This window comes from Oryza glaberrima, chromosome 8 (assembly GCF_000147395.1).
Source record: "Oryza glaberrima chromosome 8, OglaRS2, whole genome shotgun sequence".
NCBI classification, from domain to species: Eukaryota; Viridiplantae; Streptophyta; class Magnoliopsida; order Poales; family Poaceae; genus Oryza; species Oryza glaberrima.
The window spans coordinates 11,993,529-12,008,698 of record NC_068333.1 but is presented as its reverse complement, the minus strand read 5'-3'; the positions used below and the strand labels follow the sequence as shown (position 1 = coordinate 12,008,698).

The 15,170-nt window shown below is 44.2% G+C and overlaps 2 protein-coding genes across 2 annotated transcripts; both read right to left on the bottom strand.

The window, feature by feature from the left end:
* Window positions 1-4,853: 4,853 nt before the first annotated feature.
* Window positions 4,854-8,899, bottom strand: LOC127781654 (subtilisin-like protease SBT5.3). Its single transcript, XM_052308662.1, has 8 exons — window positions 8,764-8,899; window positions 8,485-8,594; window positions 8,260-8,357; window positions 8,001-8,165; window positions 7,672-7,783; window positions 6,589-7,123; window positions 6,375-6,472; window positions 4,854-6,255 (listed from the first exon to the last, which is right to left on the bottom strand). The coding sequence occupies exons 1-8, from the start codon at window positions 8,833-8,835 to the stop codon at window positions 5,136-5,138; spliced, it is 2,310 nt and encodes a 769-aa protein (XP_052164622.1). The 5' UTR covers window positions 8,836-8,899; the 3' UTR covers window positions 4,854-5,135.
* Window positions 8,900-10,793: 1,894 nt separating this feature from the next.
* Window positions 10,794-14,588, bottom strand: LOC127782521 (uncharacterized). The gene is made up of 6 exons (XM_052309767.1): window positions 13,941-14,588; window positions 12,729-12,979; window positions 12,269-12,644; window positions 11,998-12,129; window positions 11,739-11,914; window positions 10,794-11,163 (listed from the first exon to the last, which is right to left on the bottom strand). The coding sequence occupies exons 1-6, from the start codon at window positions 14,514-14,516 to the stop codon at window positions 11,040-11,042; spliced, it is 1,635 nt and encodes a 544-aa protein (XP_052165727.1). The 5' UTR covers window positions 14,517-14,588; the 3' UTR covers window positions 10,794-11,039.
* Between the last annotated feature and the right edge of the window lie 582 nt (window positions 14,589-15,170).

Sequence of the window (15,170 nt, the reverse complement as noted above, 5' to 3'; positions counted from 1 at the left end):
CTCACTAACAATAAAGTCACGTCATAAAAATTAAACTATATTTCACTATTTATATCGTTAGTGTTAAAATTTGAGTTGCCACTCAATAAATGATACCCACTAGGCCACCAATTTTTCTGGTACGTACAAAATTCATATACTAAATACACATTCTCATCTTCAGAGAAATTTGTGATATCGTGACGGTGTTAAAAGCACGTTAGGAAAATAATTTTTTTCTGACAGTTTTACACACACTTCAGAAAAATTTGTTTGCTCTTGACAAGCTAATAGATACACGTCAGAAAAATTTTGGCACTCGGGGCTAATCGTGTTACTGGTAATGATGTACATTTTGTGATTTTTCAATGTCTCCGTCTAATGTATTTCGATATTTCACACGCGATAGAGAAAATGTTTTGGCTAGGGTTAGACGGTATTGCATACATGTTTGAAACATTTCTGAGCTAGTAACGAAACATTTTCCTAAACGTAATAAAACAGCACTTGATTTATTGTTGTGTCTAATTTTTTGTTGTTATCAACAAAACCTACAAATTATGATGTTAAACGATATAATTGTTACTACCTCCGTTTTTTAATATATGACGCCGTTGACTTTTTCTCACATGTTTGACCATTCGTCTTATTCAAAAATTTTATGTAATTATAATTTATTTTGTTATGAGTTGTTTTATCACTTATAATACTTTAAGTGTGATTTATATCTTATACATTTGCATAAAATTTTTGAATAAGACGAATGGTCAAATATGTGAGAAAAAATCAACGGCGTCATCTATTAAGAAACGGAGGGAGTATTTTTTTAAAAAAATCATTTTACATACCAAAATATTTGCAAAACTATAAAACGATGATAAACTTTGAAACTAGACAATATTTAACCCTAAACTTTCCGACCTACACCTTCCATAAAAATATAAACAATTTCTCAGTTTCAATATTATTTCTATATTCGTAATCAGAATTTGTTTTTAAATGGAGGGAGTAGAAAAAACAGTCAATTAAACCTACAAATTTAACCATAAACTAGGAGCGTGCCCGTGCGTTGCAACGGGGAAAAATCAAGTGTAAATCAACTGTAACAAAATATTTAATATAGAACTAATAATAATTATGTCACATATTTATAATTTTCACATGTTTATAGTATTCACATTTTAGTACCCCATATAACAAAATTGATTAATGGAACGGCACATTAAGAACCTACATATTGATACACTTCATATTTTCACGCAATACTTTGGAAAGATTGTCTATAGTTTCATCTGCTTCTCATTCCTAATGCATCAAATGAAACATATTCCTTTACAAAATTCTACACAATGGTTAAAGTTCTTTGCGAAATTCTACACAATGGTTCTCATTCTATAGCAAAACAAATAACACAATGGTTCCCATGGAAGATAGGGTTGTTGCAGAAGAAGTTTGGTGCTCTACACTTGCTTCAACACCCTCATTTCCTTATAGTGCCAGCTCTGCATTGCCATCAACTAACACATACGACTTAATAAGTCAGAGGCTTCATATATTTGTATTTTTTTTTCTCCATGCCAATAAACACATCCCAAAAGTTGAGTCCCTGGACAATAAGACAACTTTGAGCTCAAGGTCTAAATGTCAAAGTAATGTTCATGCAAAGCATCTTAAACCGTTAACCTCCTCATTTCTTCAAATTTAAAAACACAATACTCCATACAACTAATACCATTGTCAAATAAACAATTTGTGCTTTCTATTTTAGTAAACATAAAAAGTAGAAACGTTCAGTGCATTCTGAGACCAAGTAAAGAAATATACAACGGTGGTGATGGTTCTGTATACAAGAAAGAAAGAATATGCATAGGGAAGAGGGAACGTAGGAGGAAGAAGAGAAAAGGGGAACGATAATTATATGAGCTTGGAGATTGATTAGTTTATTAGTTGCCATAACAGTACGATTACATCTCCTATATAGACTTGACCCCTCAACAAACTCAAGTTAACTTAATCTTGATTTAACTCAATATATATCTGAACTTAACCTGATTTAACAAGACTTATATCTAAAGTACCACTAACAAGACTTCTCTAAAGTAACATAACAATCCTATTTCTCGACGATCGTTGTTGAGTCTGGCCCTGTGAATCTTCTGACACAACCAACCGTACTGCAACTCGCCCCACAAGACACAAATCAGCTAGTTGCATATGGTATTTTCCAGCTTTTTCCTGACCTTAGCTTGCCAGAATAAAAGGCTTACATTTTTGCACAACAGAAAAGCAAAAGGCACAACAAATGCATGATTCAGCTATTGCAAATCTAAACAAAAGCAACAGTGGAATCTAAGGAATTCTGCTATATTGAGCAATAGATGATATATAATGTCATGACAACACCTTAGTATTCCCTCCATTTTAGGGTTATAAGATGTTTTGACTTTGGTTAAAGTTCAACTGCTTCAAATTTAACTAAGTTTATAGACAAATATAGTAATATTTACATTATTAAATTAGTTTTATTAAATTAATAATTAAATATATTTTTATAATAAATTTATCTTGGGTTAAAAATATTACTATTTTTTTCTATAAACTTGGTTAAACTTAAAACAGTTTGACTTTGACCAAAGTCAAAACATCTTATAACCTGAAACAGAAGGAGTACATAGAATCATCAAATTACATGTTGTTCACTAAACACTAACCACTGTCCAAATTTTGAGACAATAAGGGCAAACATAGGGTGCAAAAGAATAATTAATAGTTGAGGAATCATAGTAAATGAAAATTTCGTGATGTATGGAAGAACAGAAATTCCATGATGTATGATCTCGGTTTATGCACTAAGCAATCTCCGGATTCACAAGTAAACAGCAGAAAAGATCACAAACAATATTACAAGACCAAAACCCAACAATAGCAGAAAAGAGCGAACTTTGAATCCTAACAGATTAGGACGCAATGCTGAAGGCAGTACTACTAAACAATACCTTAGAAAATCCAGCAACGGATGGTGCCTACAACCACCCAGCGCAGCATGTGCATCTGTCTTGGCTGGACGGATCAGATCAGCGTTAGCAAAGAAATCTTTCTGGCGGACAAAACTGAAAAACCATGCTCGGAAGGTTTACCTTAGTATAAGTAGAAGGGTGAAGGTCCCCTGCAAACGGTACAAAGTGCAAATTGGACATCCCCTGCAACTGATTTTTTTTTTTTTAGAACTTCCATCTACACTGCAGATGGTAGTATGGTACACAAATTCATATATTTTGCAGAGCAAATTTTCTATCTCAATCTATTTTGAACACATATTGGGCCCTTAATATTGCTCTCACCTGTACAAAGAATCCTCCTTCTAGCATGCACAGGCGCCACTGCATGCCGTCGCCAGCTACTGAGAATCTCGGGACTCCTCTCCTGTTATCACACGCCTCAGCAGCAGCACGATGGCTATAAGAGCAAGTTCAATAGTATAGTCCACTACTGGCTTTAATTTACCTATAGCCAATCTAATAGCCAATTCATATAATAGTTGCTTACTATACTATTAATATATGGTCTCACATGTAATACACATATCGCGTCTTAGAGTCCGTGCTGCAGCTGGCTACAAATCTGTAGCCCGCTGCTCTTCTCTCTCATCTTTTATTTCATTAAAATACGTGTATAGCTGGCTAATAGCCCGCTATTGTACCTGCTCTAATGGATCTATCAGATAGATCCTTGAGCTCCATTGTCTAGTGGATGACCTAGGCCATCGGTGAATTGGGACGCCCGACGCTAATGACCGGTCAACACTCTGGCTGCGGTGCACTCCGAATCAAGCTCTACCTGCGAGTGCACATTGTGGAAGGGAGAGCCCGCTTGCGCTTGGCTTCATCGGCAGAGTTCCGCACGTGGCAGGATCCAAGGCCCCCGTGGGCGAATAGGCTTGCGACGATGGCGAGGTACACGGCGAGATGGATATATATGGCGTTGATGATGTGGGTAGGCTGATGGCATTAGGACCAGATGACTCCCGTGGCCGGTGGACTGATAGGCACATGATCAGAAGGGCACGTCAAATTCAGGTGAGGATTTGGCGAGGCAGAAGGGCCGCGTTGGTGGCAGTAGTGGAATGGGAGAGGCAAGGAATCGCAATCGTGGCAAGGCCGAGGAGATTGCAGTTGGGGGTTGGGGTAGAAGGACGGCGGCGCGATGCGTTGGCAACATGGGGGGCGGGCGTGATGCGTCGGCGGCATTGGTGGCGATTGGGGTGGGCGGAGGGGGCTGCGAGGATGTCGTCGGGGGCGGCCGTTGGCGTGGGCGCAAGGAGGAACGATGGACAGCAACGGCGATTCAAGGGGCGCAGCGACGAGGCACGGACTGCGATGACAGCGGAGGGGAGCGATGCGGCGGCGAGAGCAAGGGGACCGCAGCGGTAACGGGCAAGGGCAACGGGAGGCAAGATGGACGACGCCCGATCTGGAGGAATCGACGGTGATGGCGACAGCAAATTGAAGGGGGATGCGATGTCGCCGGAGGGGCGGTATGCGGCAATGACACGACGATTACCTGGCGGCAGGTGCGACGGGCGCTGGCAGCACTTGGTCTCACCGAGGACTCCTCTGTGCGGCAGCGGCGGTTGGACGAAGGCGGTGAGGGGAGCGGAAGAGCGGGCGACGGAGGTAGGTGCACGAATAGTGGGGAGTGCGATGCGCTGTTTGTGGGTGGGGTCACGGGCGGATCGAGGGGGAGAAGCGCGATCGTGGTGTGGGACTGGGGATCGATCTTAGCAGTTGGATTTGGCGATCTGACGGCTCATGTTTGCGTGTCTGTCAGGGTTGGAGTCACCACCACCACTACAGAATTTTTAAGTAGTAAAGATAAAGATTTATCACATAACTATATATTGAACGCCAAGTATCACAAATCTCAACAATAATCTAAAGGTCCACAAAGTGAAAATCTTTTGGAGAAAAAACCGTCGACAACTTTACAGCAATTCCGAAAAAATATCCAACCTTATTAACAACCAAGAGATCTAGCCTCTCACTCTATAATGGACTATAATATTATCCCTCTCAATCAAAAAATAAATAATAAAAGAACACCTAAACCCTGATCTGCGCCCGTCTTGGATCGATAGCGCGCGCACGAATCTCGGCGCCTCAGACCAAGGCGTTGACCACGACGGGGCTCCTGACATGGTGGGTCCCATCCGACCAGACGAGCCTCCCGAAGACGTAGCCCTTGCCGAGCTTGTCCTTCTCCGACTTGAACGTCACCTTGAACTCCTTCACCTCGCCGTCCTTTCCGAACTCCAGCGCCGCCGGCTCCACCGTCATGTTGACCCCGTACGGGGCGCGCCACGTCGCGCGGTACGTCGCCGGCCGGCCGACGCACTTGAGCCGCCGCGCCACCGTCGACGTGTGCCGCAGCGCCGGCACCACGATGGACGGGTAGTTGAGGTCCTCCATCGGCGGGACCTTCTCCGGGCAGGTGAAGTTGCCGGCGCTCAGCTTGGCGAGGTCGCTGGAGTTGAACCCCATGGAGCAGAGGAAGACGAAGTAGTCCTCCTTGGAGAGGTCGTAGACGAGGCCCGGGTCGACGGCGCGGTTCGGGTGGATGTTGCCGGCGCCGAACGCGAACGCCGTCGCCTCCCTCCCGTCGTGGTCGCGCATCGGCGCGCCGGTGTTGTCCTGGGTGCGCGCCGTGGTCATGATCGCGGAGCGCATCGCGGCGGGGCTCCACTCCGGGCGCGCCGCCTTGAGGAGCCCGATCACGCCGGAGATGTGCGGGCACGCCATGGACGTGCCGGACAGGATGGCGTACTCCGACCGCCGCTCGTCGTTGGGGACCTCCGTCGGGCTGACGTACTCGGTGAACGCCGCCAGGATGTCCACGCCCGGCGCCGCGATGTCCGGCTTCAGCACGCACGGCAGCGTCCCGCTTGGCCCCCGCGACGAGAAGGCCGCCACCGACGGCGAGTTCTTCACGCCGACCTCCGTCTTGGACGGCGAGATGTTCGCCACGGGGTTCTTGGAGGAGTCCATGTACTTGTACAGCGACATGGCCTCGCTGTAGGTGATCATGGTGGCTGGGAGCACGTGCGGGTCGGCGACGATGTCGTCGCCGTCCATCTCGCCGTTCGCGAGGATCATCCCGGTGCCGCCGGCGTTGAGGACGGTCATGCCCTTCGTCACCCTTGGGATGTCGCCGCCACGCACGCACACCACGATCTTGTTCTTCACCTTCTCCGGGTCAAGCGTGCCTGGTGGGCAAGTCGACCTGAAAAACCATACAGATTTTTTTTGCCATGATTTTGACACGAATCAGTTCAATTCGATCTCATATCATCTCACACAAATTAGAAAGAAAATTTCACGTGTTCAAAGGATGGTACGTACGCGACGGCGGGGTCAGAGCTCGCGAGCGCGGCGTCGCTGGCTTTGATCATCGAGTAGAGCTGGGTAGAGTGCAAGGTCGTCGTCTCCAAGCTCATCCCCTGCGACGCACGCAGCATTGGGAGAGACAAGCTTGCACCGTGAGCCATGTCGTCCCAAGTGTTCGTCCATGGATGCAGCTATAGTTAACAATGGCGTGGGACGAGGTGATCATTACCGTCATGTGCGCGTTGTTGCCGAGCGTGACGACGTTGGGGAAGTCCCGGTCGACGGTGCTGGCGGCGACGGTGGTGACCCACGGCGCGGCGTTGACGACGGTGTCCTCGAGGGGCCCGGAGTTGCCGGCGGAGCAGACGACGGAGACGCCATTCATGGCGGCGTGGAGGGAGCCGAGCGTGACGGGCTCCTGGAGGAAGGAAGCGACGGTGGCGACCGGCGCGTCCTGGCCGAAGGAGACGGAGATGACGTCGGCGCCGTCGTGGATGGCGGCCTCGAACCCCGCCAGCACATCGGCGGCGGCGCACTCGCCGGACCAGCACACCTTGTAGGCCGCGACGCGCGCCCGCGGCGCGCCGCCCTTGGCCGTGCCGTTGGCGTAGCCGAAGAGGCTGGCCCTGGGCACGAAGCGGCCGCCGGCGGTGGACAGCGTGTGCGTGCCGTGCCCCTCCGTGTCGCGCGACCAGTTGCCGTCCACCGCGCCCGGGTTGCTCAACAGCATGTCCTTGTTGAAGTACCTGGCGCCGATCAGCTTCCTGCAAAATCTCACATGAACGAATCCACCGGCGGATGCAGGAATTTTATAGTGTCATGATAAATTTAAATTCGACAAGTGTTTATTGTAAAAACACTATCCCCTGATCGGTATGACTAACTGCTTATAGTCAAAAATGCTCTCTTTAATATAATCTATCGGGTTTTAATATTTCACTTACGAGACATTTTTTAGCTCGATTTTTCATCCATAGAATCTTTGATCAAGATTCGGGTTCCTGTAGACTAAACTTGTAGTTACACTTATAGAGCACCTACACTTGATTATAGAACAATAATACTCGGTTACAATGCAAAAGAAAAAGATTTTACAACTGTTTTTCCCCTAGATTTAAGATATTTTGACATGCTTCTTCCTCTCTCTCTCTTTTTTATTTTCATTTTAAACAGGTTGTATTTATTGGTTGAAAATTCTGTAAGATTTGAAACTCCAAATCTGTCTTTATTGTATATGATAAACTATTAATGAGGTGGGTAAAGAAAAAAAAATTCTGCAATTCAAAGACGGCCGAGAAATGGAGCCACTCACTTGTTGCAGGAGACACCGTACTTGGCGGTGTCAGAGCAGGAGCCCTTCCAGCGCTTGGGCACCTCGCCGACCACTTCCTCGTCGGTGAAGCTGTTGGACTCCGGCCACACACCTTGATTCGATCACCATTAACGGCAGAGATTAATTAGTAATCAACCATGGGAGCTCGAGGAACCCAAAAACGCATCAAAATTAAGATGGCAATAAGCCTGTGTATTTGCTCTCTTTGACAGAATTTTGTAATAGGTGACTGTAGCTTATTTGAAGCAAAGGTCAAAAGTTTTATTCTATTATTTAAAAAATAAATAAATAAAGATAGCGATGCGTACCGCTGTCGAGGTTGGCGATGATGACGTCCTGGCCGAACCTGCCGTGCTTCCAGATGGAGTCCGGGAGGATCTGACCGTCCCTCTCCATGTCCATGAAGTCCCATGACCTCGTCGTGTGCAGCTTCAGCATCGTGCTCGCCATCACCGTCACCACGTCAGGGTGCCCTGCAACTCCAAACATTTTCGTTGATGTGCCATCGAATTTGTCCTATGTATTCTACCCATCGGTTCTTGATCAATTTAGATGTTCTCTTCTTACTCGCGATCTGGGTTGCTACCTCCTCCTCCAGATGCGCCGCGAAGCCGTTGATGTTCTTGGTGTAGGAGTAGAGTATCGCGTCCTTGGCCAATTGCTTACTGCGTGCGTCCGTGCATTAGTCCAACATTTTATTTTTGTTTCCATCAATCAAGAACAGAAAGAAGAATCATAGAAACACAGTCTGTAATAGCGATTATCACCAATCTAGGTGAGTGAGTTTATTACCTGCCAAGAACTGATCCTAGAAGGTCGTGGTGAGACTGCGTCGCACGGGCGTGCTCCTCCGCCGACGCATCTGGGCCGTACGGGTGTGATCCCAGATACACGATGTAGGGCTGCGCCCAAACATTGTGGCCATAACAACAACAACAACAACACAAAAAAAAAAAAAAAAAAGCATCAGAAAGGATCACACCCAGTTTGTTTCACTGAATCGAAATGACACAAGAAATTCATCAGAAATTATAGAGTAGATGAATGAATTCTGTGTGGTTTTGTGCTTGCCTTCTTGAATGCTTGGGCGGAGGAGGCGAGGCACAGGAGGGCGGCGGCGAGGAACAGCCTACTGCTCGCCATGGATGATGAGGATGATCACTCGTCGTCGTCTTGATCGATCTCCAGTGAGTGTGAGTGAGTGGTATAAATAAGCTTGGTGATCCAGGATTTTTTTTTTTTGTTCGTTTCGTTTTGCTTGCAGGGACGGTTTCTCAAGTCCTAAATTTGGCTAACCTTGACCGCGAAAAATAGTCCAGATCACCGGAGGAACGCTTCAACACCGGGCCCGGCTGAGCATCTGGCCGGGCAGAGTACTTTCCTCGATTTTTTTTCCTGTTGGTTTTTCACATTTTTTTTACTTCCTCTGTTTTTTTAATATAAATAAATAACATGTTGACTTTTTTCCTATCACTTTTGTCTAACAATATTTATTAATTACTAGTTAAGGCAAGTGAAAACAACATTGGATATATGTCCAAATTGATAAAATCTAACCGGCGCGCACGCACGAATTAATCTTACGGCGAGACGCATACAGTAGCCTCCGACAATGTGAGTAATACATGTATACTGTCTATTTAAATTTTTTTGATGGCTTATATATTTCAAACATATATTTTTAAGATCCGTTTTAACCATTGAACTCCATTCAAAATAATGATAAAATAAGAAAAAATAGAGAGAATTAAAATAATTAGAGAGGTCACTGTTCAAGAAAAATTGTAAACAAGAAGAATCAGTAGTAAACCTAACAAGATGAATCATTGTTTTGCGGCGATATCGGTGTTGCAGCGACAACTCTTCGGTGAGATAAGCTACAACGGCTTGGCGAAAGTTTTGATCTGTAATGACGAAAACTTGGCAGCGGAGGTCCTCCGATGAGATAAGCTTTGGCCGCTCGGCGGAGGTGGGCGATGGGGCAACAGGGTGTCGTTTGCATTTTGGGGTGTTGGTTGTCGTGTGATGTGGTGCCAGTGTAGCAACGACGACTTTTGGCGAGATAAGCTATGGCACTATGGCAGCTCGACGGAGATGGTTCTCTACAGCGACGACGGCATGGTAGCGATAGTCGTTAGCATGAGTAGGTTGTCCAGGCAGCATGAGACCCTTGCTTGGCAACTACAAGGTGATTAGACTAGTTTCGTCGCCTTTGTTTGATCTTTGGTGGAATGAAGAAGCTTTTGTGGTGATTGCAGTGACAGCAGGGGGGTGTGGAAGGGCGGGCTAGCTCCGCATCTACTTAAGTTTGAAGCAGGGAAGAAAAGATTAGAGCTAGTCTTCTAGTGTTTTCTTTTCGGTTGTTCTTTTTCATGTTTCTCAATCATGGGTTTTAGAGTGTATGCACTTGTATAAACAACCTTTGACTGTGTATATCCACTTTAGATATAGAGGCTGGATTTTATCCATTATCTAAAACAAAAAACCTAACAATGGATCAGACACATCCTGCACCGCAGCAGTAAAGGTTGCCAGTTAGTGTTAATATATTTCGACGCTTTGCAATTAAGAGCTTTGTTTTTTCCTTATGCTCATACTTATCATCCAAAATTTAAATTTTCAACCTTAAATCTGAAGCTGATTTTACAGTTTTTTTCATCAAAGTTTATTTTTCAGCTTTTGCTTTTACAGCTTTTGCTTTTAGATCACTAAGAAGACCTATATAAATATTTTATTCACAAATTACTTTTTATTTGTAAATATATCGTTTCACGATGGGGCCATAAAAAGGAAAAAGATGCTCAATCTTCAGAATGCAATGCCATAATCGAGCAGTCAATTAGTCAACGTCCGCTAAAACCAGAAGGCCCAATGACTCCAACGTCAGTTTTCAACGCCAATAATCTATCCTAAAGAATCAATATGAAAAAAAAAATCCATATCCATAGATGGCACAACCCTTTTGTCTAAAAGATTCTGTCCTAAAAGAACAATTGAAAAAAAAAATCCAAATCCTGTAGATGGCACATCTCTTTGTCTAAAAGATGGGGGGCACAAGGGATAATGAAAATTTTGTAGCAACAAAGATTTACTCCAAAAGATAAAAGGTCTTCAAAGGTGAAGATATCTATTCAAGAATAGAAAGCACAGTTAATAAGTGCAGTTCAAAGCTTTTCTCAGTTCAAAATCTATCACAGGTTGACAAATAGGGATTTGTCAAAGGATGTAAACAAACAATCTAGTAATAAACAGCTATATGTATAATATGGGAATATGTTGATATTCCCACTCCATTGCAGCATAAAAGTAGGCCACTCCACGGCATCAGAATTCAGAGCACGAAGTTCCTATTCCCATTCCACTGTCGCAGGTGGCTTTTGCGTGATGTCCTGGACAACACGGTTAACACCTCGCACATTGTTGCAGATCTTGTTGACCACATCTACCAGGAACTCACGCTCAAAATAATACCTGAGAAAAGAGTTCACAGGGCAAAGTTATCACATAAGAAAACATGCAAGATTTCAAAAGATTCACACACACAACACAAAACAAATGTATTTCTGTAGGTTCGAACTATCAGCAGACCTAAGCAATAATTGCACACCAAGAAATAGGCATACAGGAGAAGCACCAGAGACAAATATAAAATTAATGAACACCCTAAATTTGTATTTCTCAAATAATTTAAAAATATTTCAAAGATAACCAAGACTTGTTGTTTGCTATACGGCTGATAAACCAAGACTCTCGTTGTTTGCTCTACGGCTGATAAACCGATGAAAAATGAAGCAGCAAATTATTAACATAAATGATCAAGAAGGCAATAGGCAAGGGTATAAAGGTGAATGCTGAACTATCATCTCATCATTCAAACTACTGGAAGGTGGGCATGATTCAATTCACAAGTATCCTATTGTGAACTGTGCAATGTATATAACATATCTGTCGAACCACAAGAAACTGCTGCAAAATGGCACAACGAAGGCTGCGACAATCAACAAATTGCAAGTGGGTGTAAGAGCCAGAACGTCAGTGTTACATACCAATCTGCAGTCATGCCATCCTCACTAGTAATTGCCCTCAAAGCAACTGCATTGGAGTGAGTTCTCTGGTCACCCTGAACTCCCACTGTTTGTACAGGCAAAAACACAGCAAATGCTTGCCAAATTATATCATAGAGACCTGCATCTTTAATGGCTTGAACAAATATTTCATCAACCTGACAAATAAATGACAATGCGAATTAACATCATATACCAAAGCTGATGTAGTGATTTTTCAACAGTTTGAAAGGCTTCAAACCTGACGAAGAACCTCCAAAGCATTGCCTTCTGTAACATCACCTAGGACACGTACAGCAAGACCAGGCCCAGGAAATGGGTGTCGCTTCAAGAATGACTCTGGGACATTTAAAATACTCCCCAACTTCCGTACCTTTTGGAATAGAAAAATATGTTTGAAATTTACTTATCAGAATCTTTCCATCAAAATGTAATTTATGTAAATTTTATTGCACAAGATCATGCAAAGGATAAAAATGGAGAGATATTATGTAAATAAATTTCAATGAGACCTCATCCTTAAATAAGAGCTTGAGTGGTTCAATTAGCTTTAACTTCATATCTTTTGGAAGACCACCAACATTGTGATGGCTTTTGATGGTATGAGAATGTGTCCTTCCGCTTCCAGGAGGTGGGCATGATTCAATCACATCAGGGTACAGTGTCCCTTGAACTAAATATCCAGGTCTTTTTCCTATCTTCTGTTCTAATTTGTGAGCAAAATCATCAAAAACTGCTATGAATTCCCTTCCAATTATCTTTCTCTTCATTTCTGGATCTTTGACACCCTTTAGCTTGCTAAGAAATTGCTCAGATGCATCAACACATGTGACAGGAAGGTGCAAGTCACTTTCAAAGGTTAACATTACCCGTTCCCTCTCATTGTATCTGTACAAGGGGTCTTATGTCAGTTCCATTGCATACTGATTCTGAAAATGTTATCACTAAATAACATAATGAAACAAGGACTACCTTAATAGGCCATTGTCAACAAAAACACAGTGAAGTCTATCCCCTATTGCCTTGTGAACCAGAGTGGCAGCAACAGTTGAATCAACTCCACCAGATAAAGCACAAATCACATGTTCATCAGGCCGAACCATGCTTTGGATTGTCCTAATTTCTTCATCCAGCACATCTTGCATCTTCCAATCAGCTTTTATCCCACAAACATCAAAAAGGAAGCGCCGCAGTGTTTCCATTCCTTGGGGTGAATGTGTCACCTTGTATAATGAAAAGAATGAATAGTTCGCCATAACCATGCTTCGGTGTAAACAGTTTAAATTAATAGTTCGTCATAACCATGCTTTGGTGTAAACAGTTTAACAACATGTTTGCCATGCATGCATGCCAACTACAAAAGAACCAAATTGAGTGCATAATAATAAATCCCAATCAAGTGAACACACAATCAACAGTATGCTAAGCCCCAAACACAAATTTATTTTACTCTGTGCAGAAAACATCAGCACCATATACAGCAGTTGCATTATAAAACTTAGCACAAGATCTAGATAAGCAGAAAGCATCCAGGTTAATTCAGGAAATACGAAACAAAGCAAAATTTAAAGTTGTAGCGCAATCACAGTCGTTCTAAAGTTGCAGTTTTTCATATTGTGGAACTAACAACCTTCCTTACACCAAGGATACCCAGCTATTTCACTTTTTCATATTATGGCCCCAAAAGATACCCAGCTGTTTCACCTTTTCATATTGTGGAAGTTTAGATATAACTGACTACTTTCCTTCCCCAAAGGATACCCAGCTATTTCAGGAAAAGAAGACCCACTATCCAAAAGGTCAAAACAAAAATTGACCTTCAAAACTAAATAATAATCAATCGTCAATAACCAATCAGTTTCCCACAAAATTTACATCTTATATGCTCCACAAAATGCACATTTCAACAAAGAGAACTAATAATTGCAATTGAATTTGTTGGTTAATCTAGACAACATCGACCGAAATACAAAATGCACATTTCAACAAAGATAATTTTCCGAGAACGAGTGATAAATGCAATTGAATTTGCTGGTTAATTTAGATAACATCAATCCAAATACAAAATGCACATTTCAACAAAGAGATGATATTCCAAGAACGACTAATAAATGCAATTGAATTTGTTGATTGATTTAGATAACACCAATTGAAAATGTGTGTAAGAATCGTAACGGTCGCTACCTCAGGGTGATACTGAAGCCCATAGAAGCGCTTCTCACGGTTCTCGACGGCAGCGACGGCACCCTGCACGCTGCGCGCCACCACCTCGAACCCCTCCGGCAGCCTCACCACCTCATCCCCGTGGCTCATCCACACCGTCTGGCGCTTCCCGACCTCCCCCTCCCCGTACAGCGCCGAGGAGCGGGCGGTTACCTCCACCTCCATCTTCCCGTACTCCTGCTTCTCGCCGGCCTCGACGGCGCCGCCGAGGGACTGCACGAGGAGCTGCATCCCGTAGCAGACGCCGAGGACGTGGGCGCCCGCGCCGGCGGCGAACTCGAGGAACCCCTCGGGGAACGTGGGCGCCCCCGAGGCGTGTACGGAGTGGGGCCCCCCGGAGAGGACGACGGCGCGGGGGCGGAGGCCCGCGAGCGAGGCGAGCGGCGCCGTGCCGGAGACGCAGAGGGAGAGGACCCCCAGCTGGCGGACGCGGCGGGTGATGAGGTGGGTGTACTGCGAGCCGAAGTCGAGGATGAGGACCAGGTTCTCGCCGGCGCCGGCGGAGGCCGGGAGCGAGGAGGCGGAGGCGGAGCCCATGGCGGCGGCGGCGGCGGCGGCGGCGGGAGGGAGGGGATTAGGGTTTTTGAGGGTGTCTGGGGTTTAAGGTGGGGAGTTACCCACGGGATCCTGGGTTTCACGGGTATTTATCAAGGGTGTGGCTAGCTGACAGGTGGGACCCAGGATGGAAGCGGTTGAGATATGGAGCGTCTGCGACACGTCTCTCTCTTGTTGGTTCGTTTTCTCAGAATCTGCCTTCCAAATTGTTTCAAAATTCCATAGTCTCATTATTTGGAACAAAGGACTAAAAATACATAAACAGAAAAAAAATACGAGAGCACAAAATAAATGACTATGGAATTGAAAACATACAAATTTTGAAACATGATTAATTAAGTATATTAGAAAAAAACGGTGTGAAGGATTTTGTTTTCCTTCAGCTTTTGTTGGTTGTGAAATTGGAGGAATGGGAACCATTCTAAAAGATTATAACATTTTTTTTTTGGTGCCAAACAACTTCTAGGAAAAAATTAAAGTGACTCCTTTGAAACGTGTGATAGGAAAACCGTAGAAATTAAAGTAATATGTTTCTCTAATCCTACATGAATAGAAAACACGGGAAAGCTCAAGAAGGTCCCTTTAATACCATCATAGGAAATAAACAAAGCAAATTATAGTTCCCGAGAGGTTGGA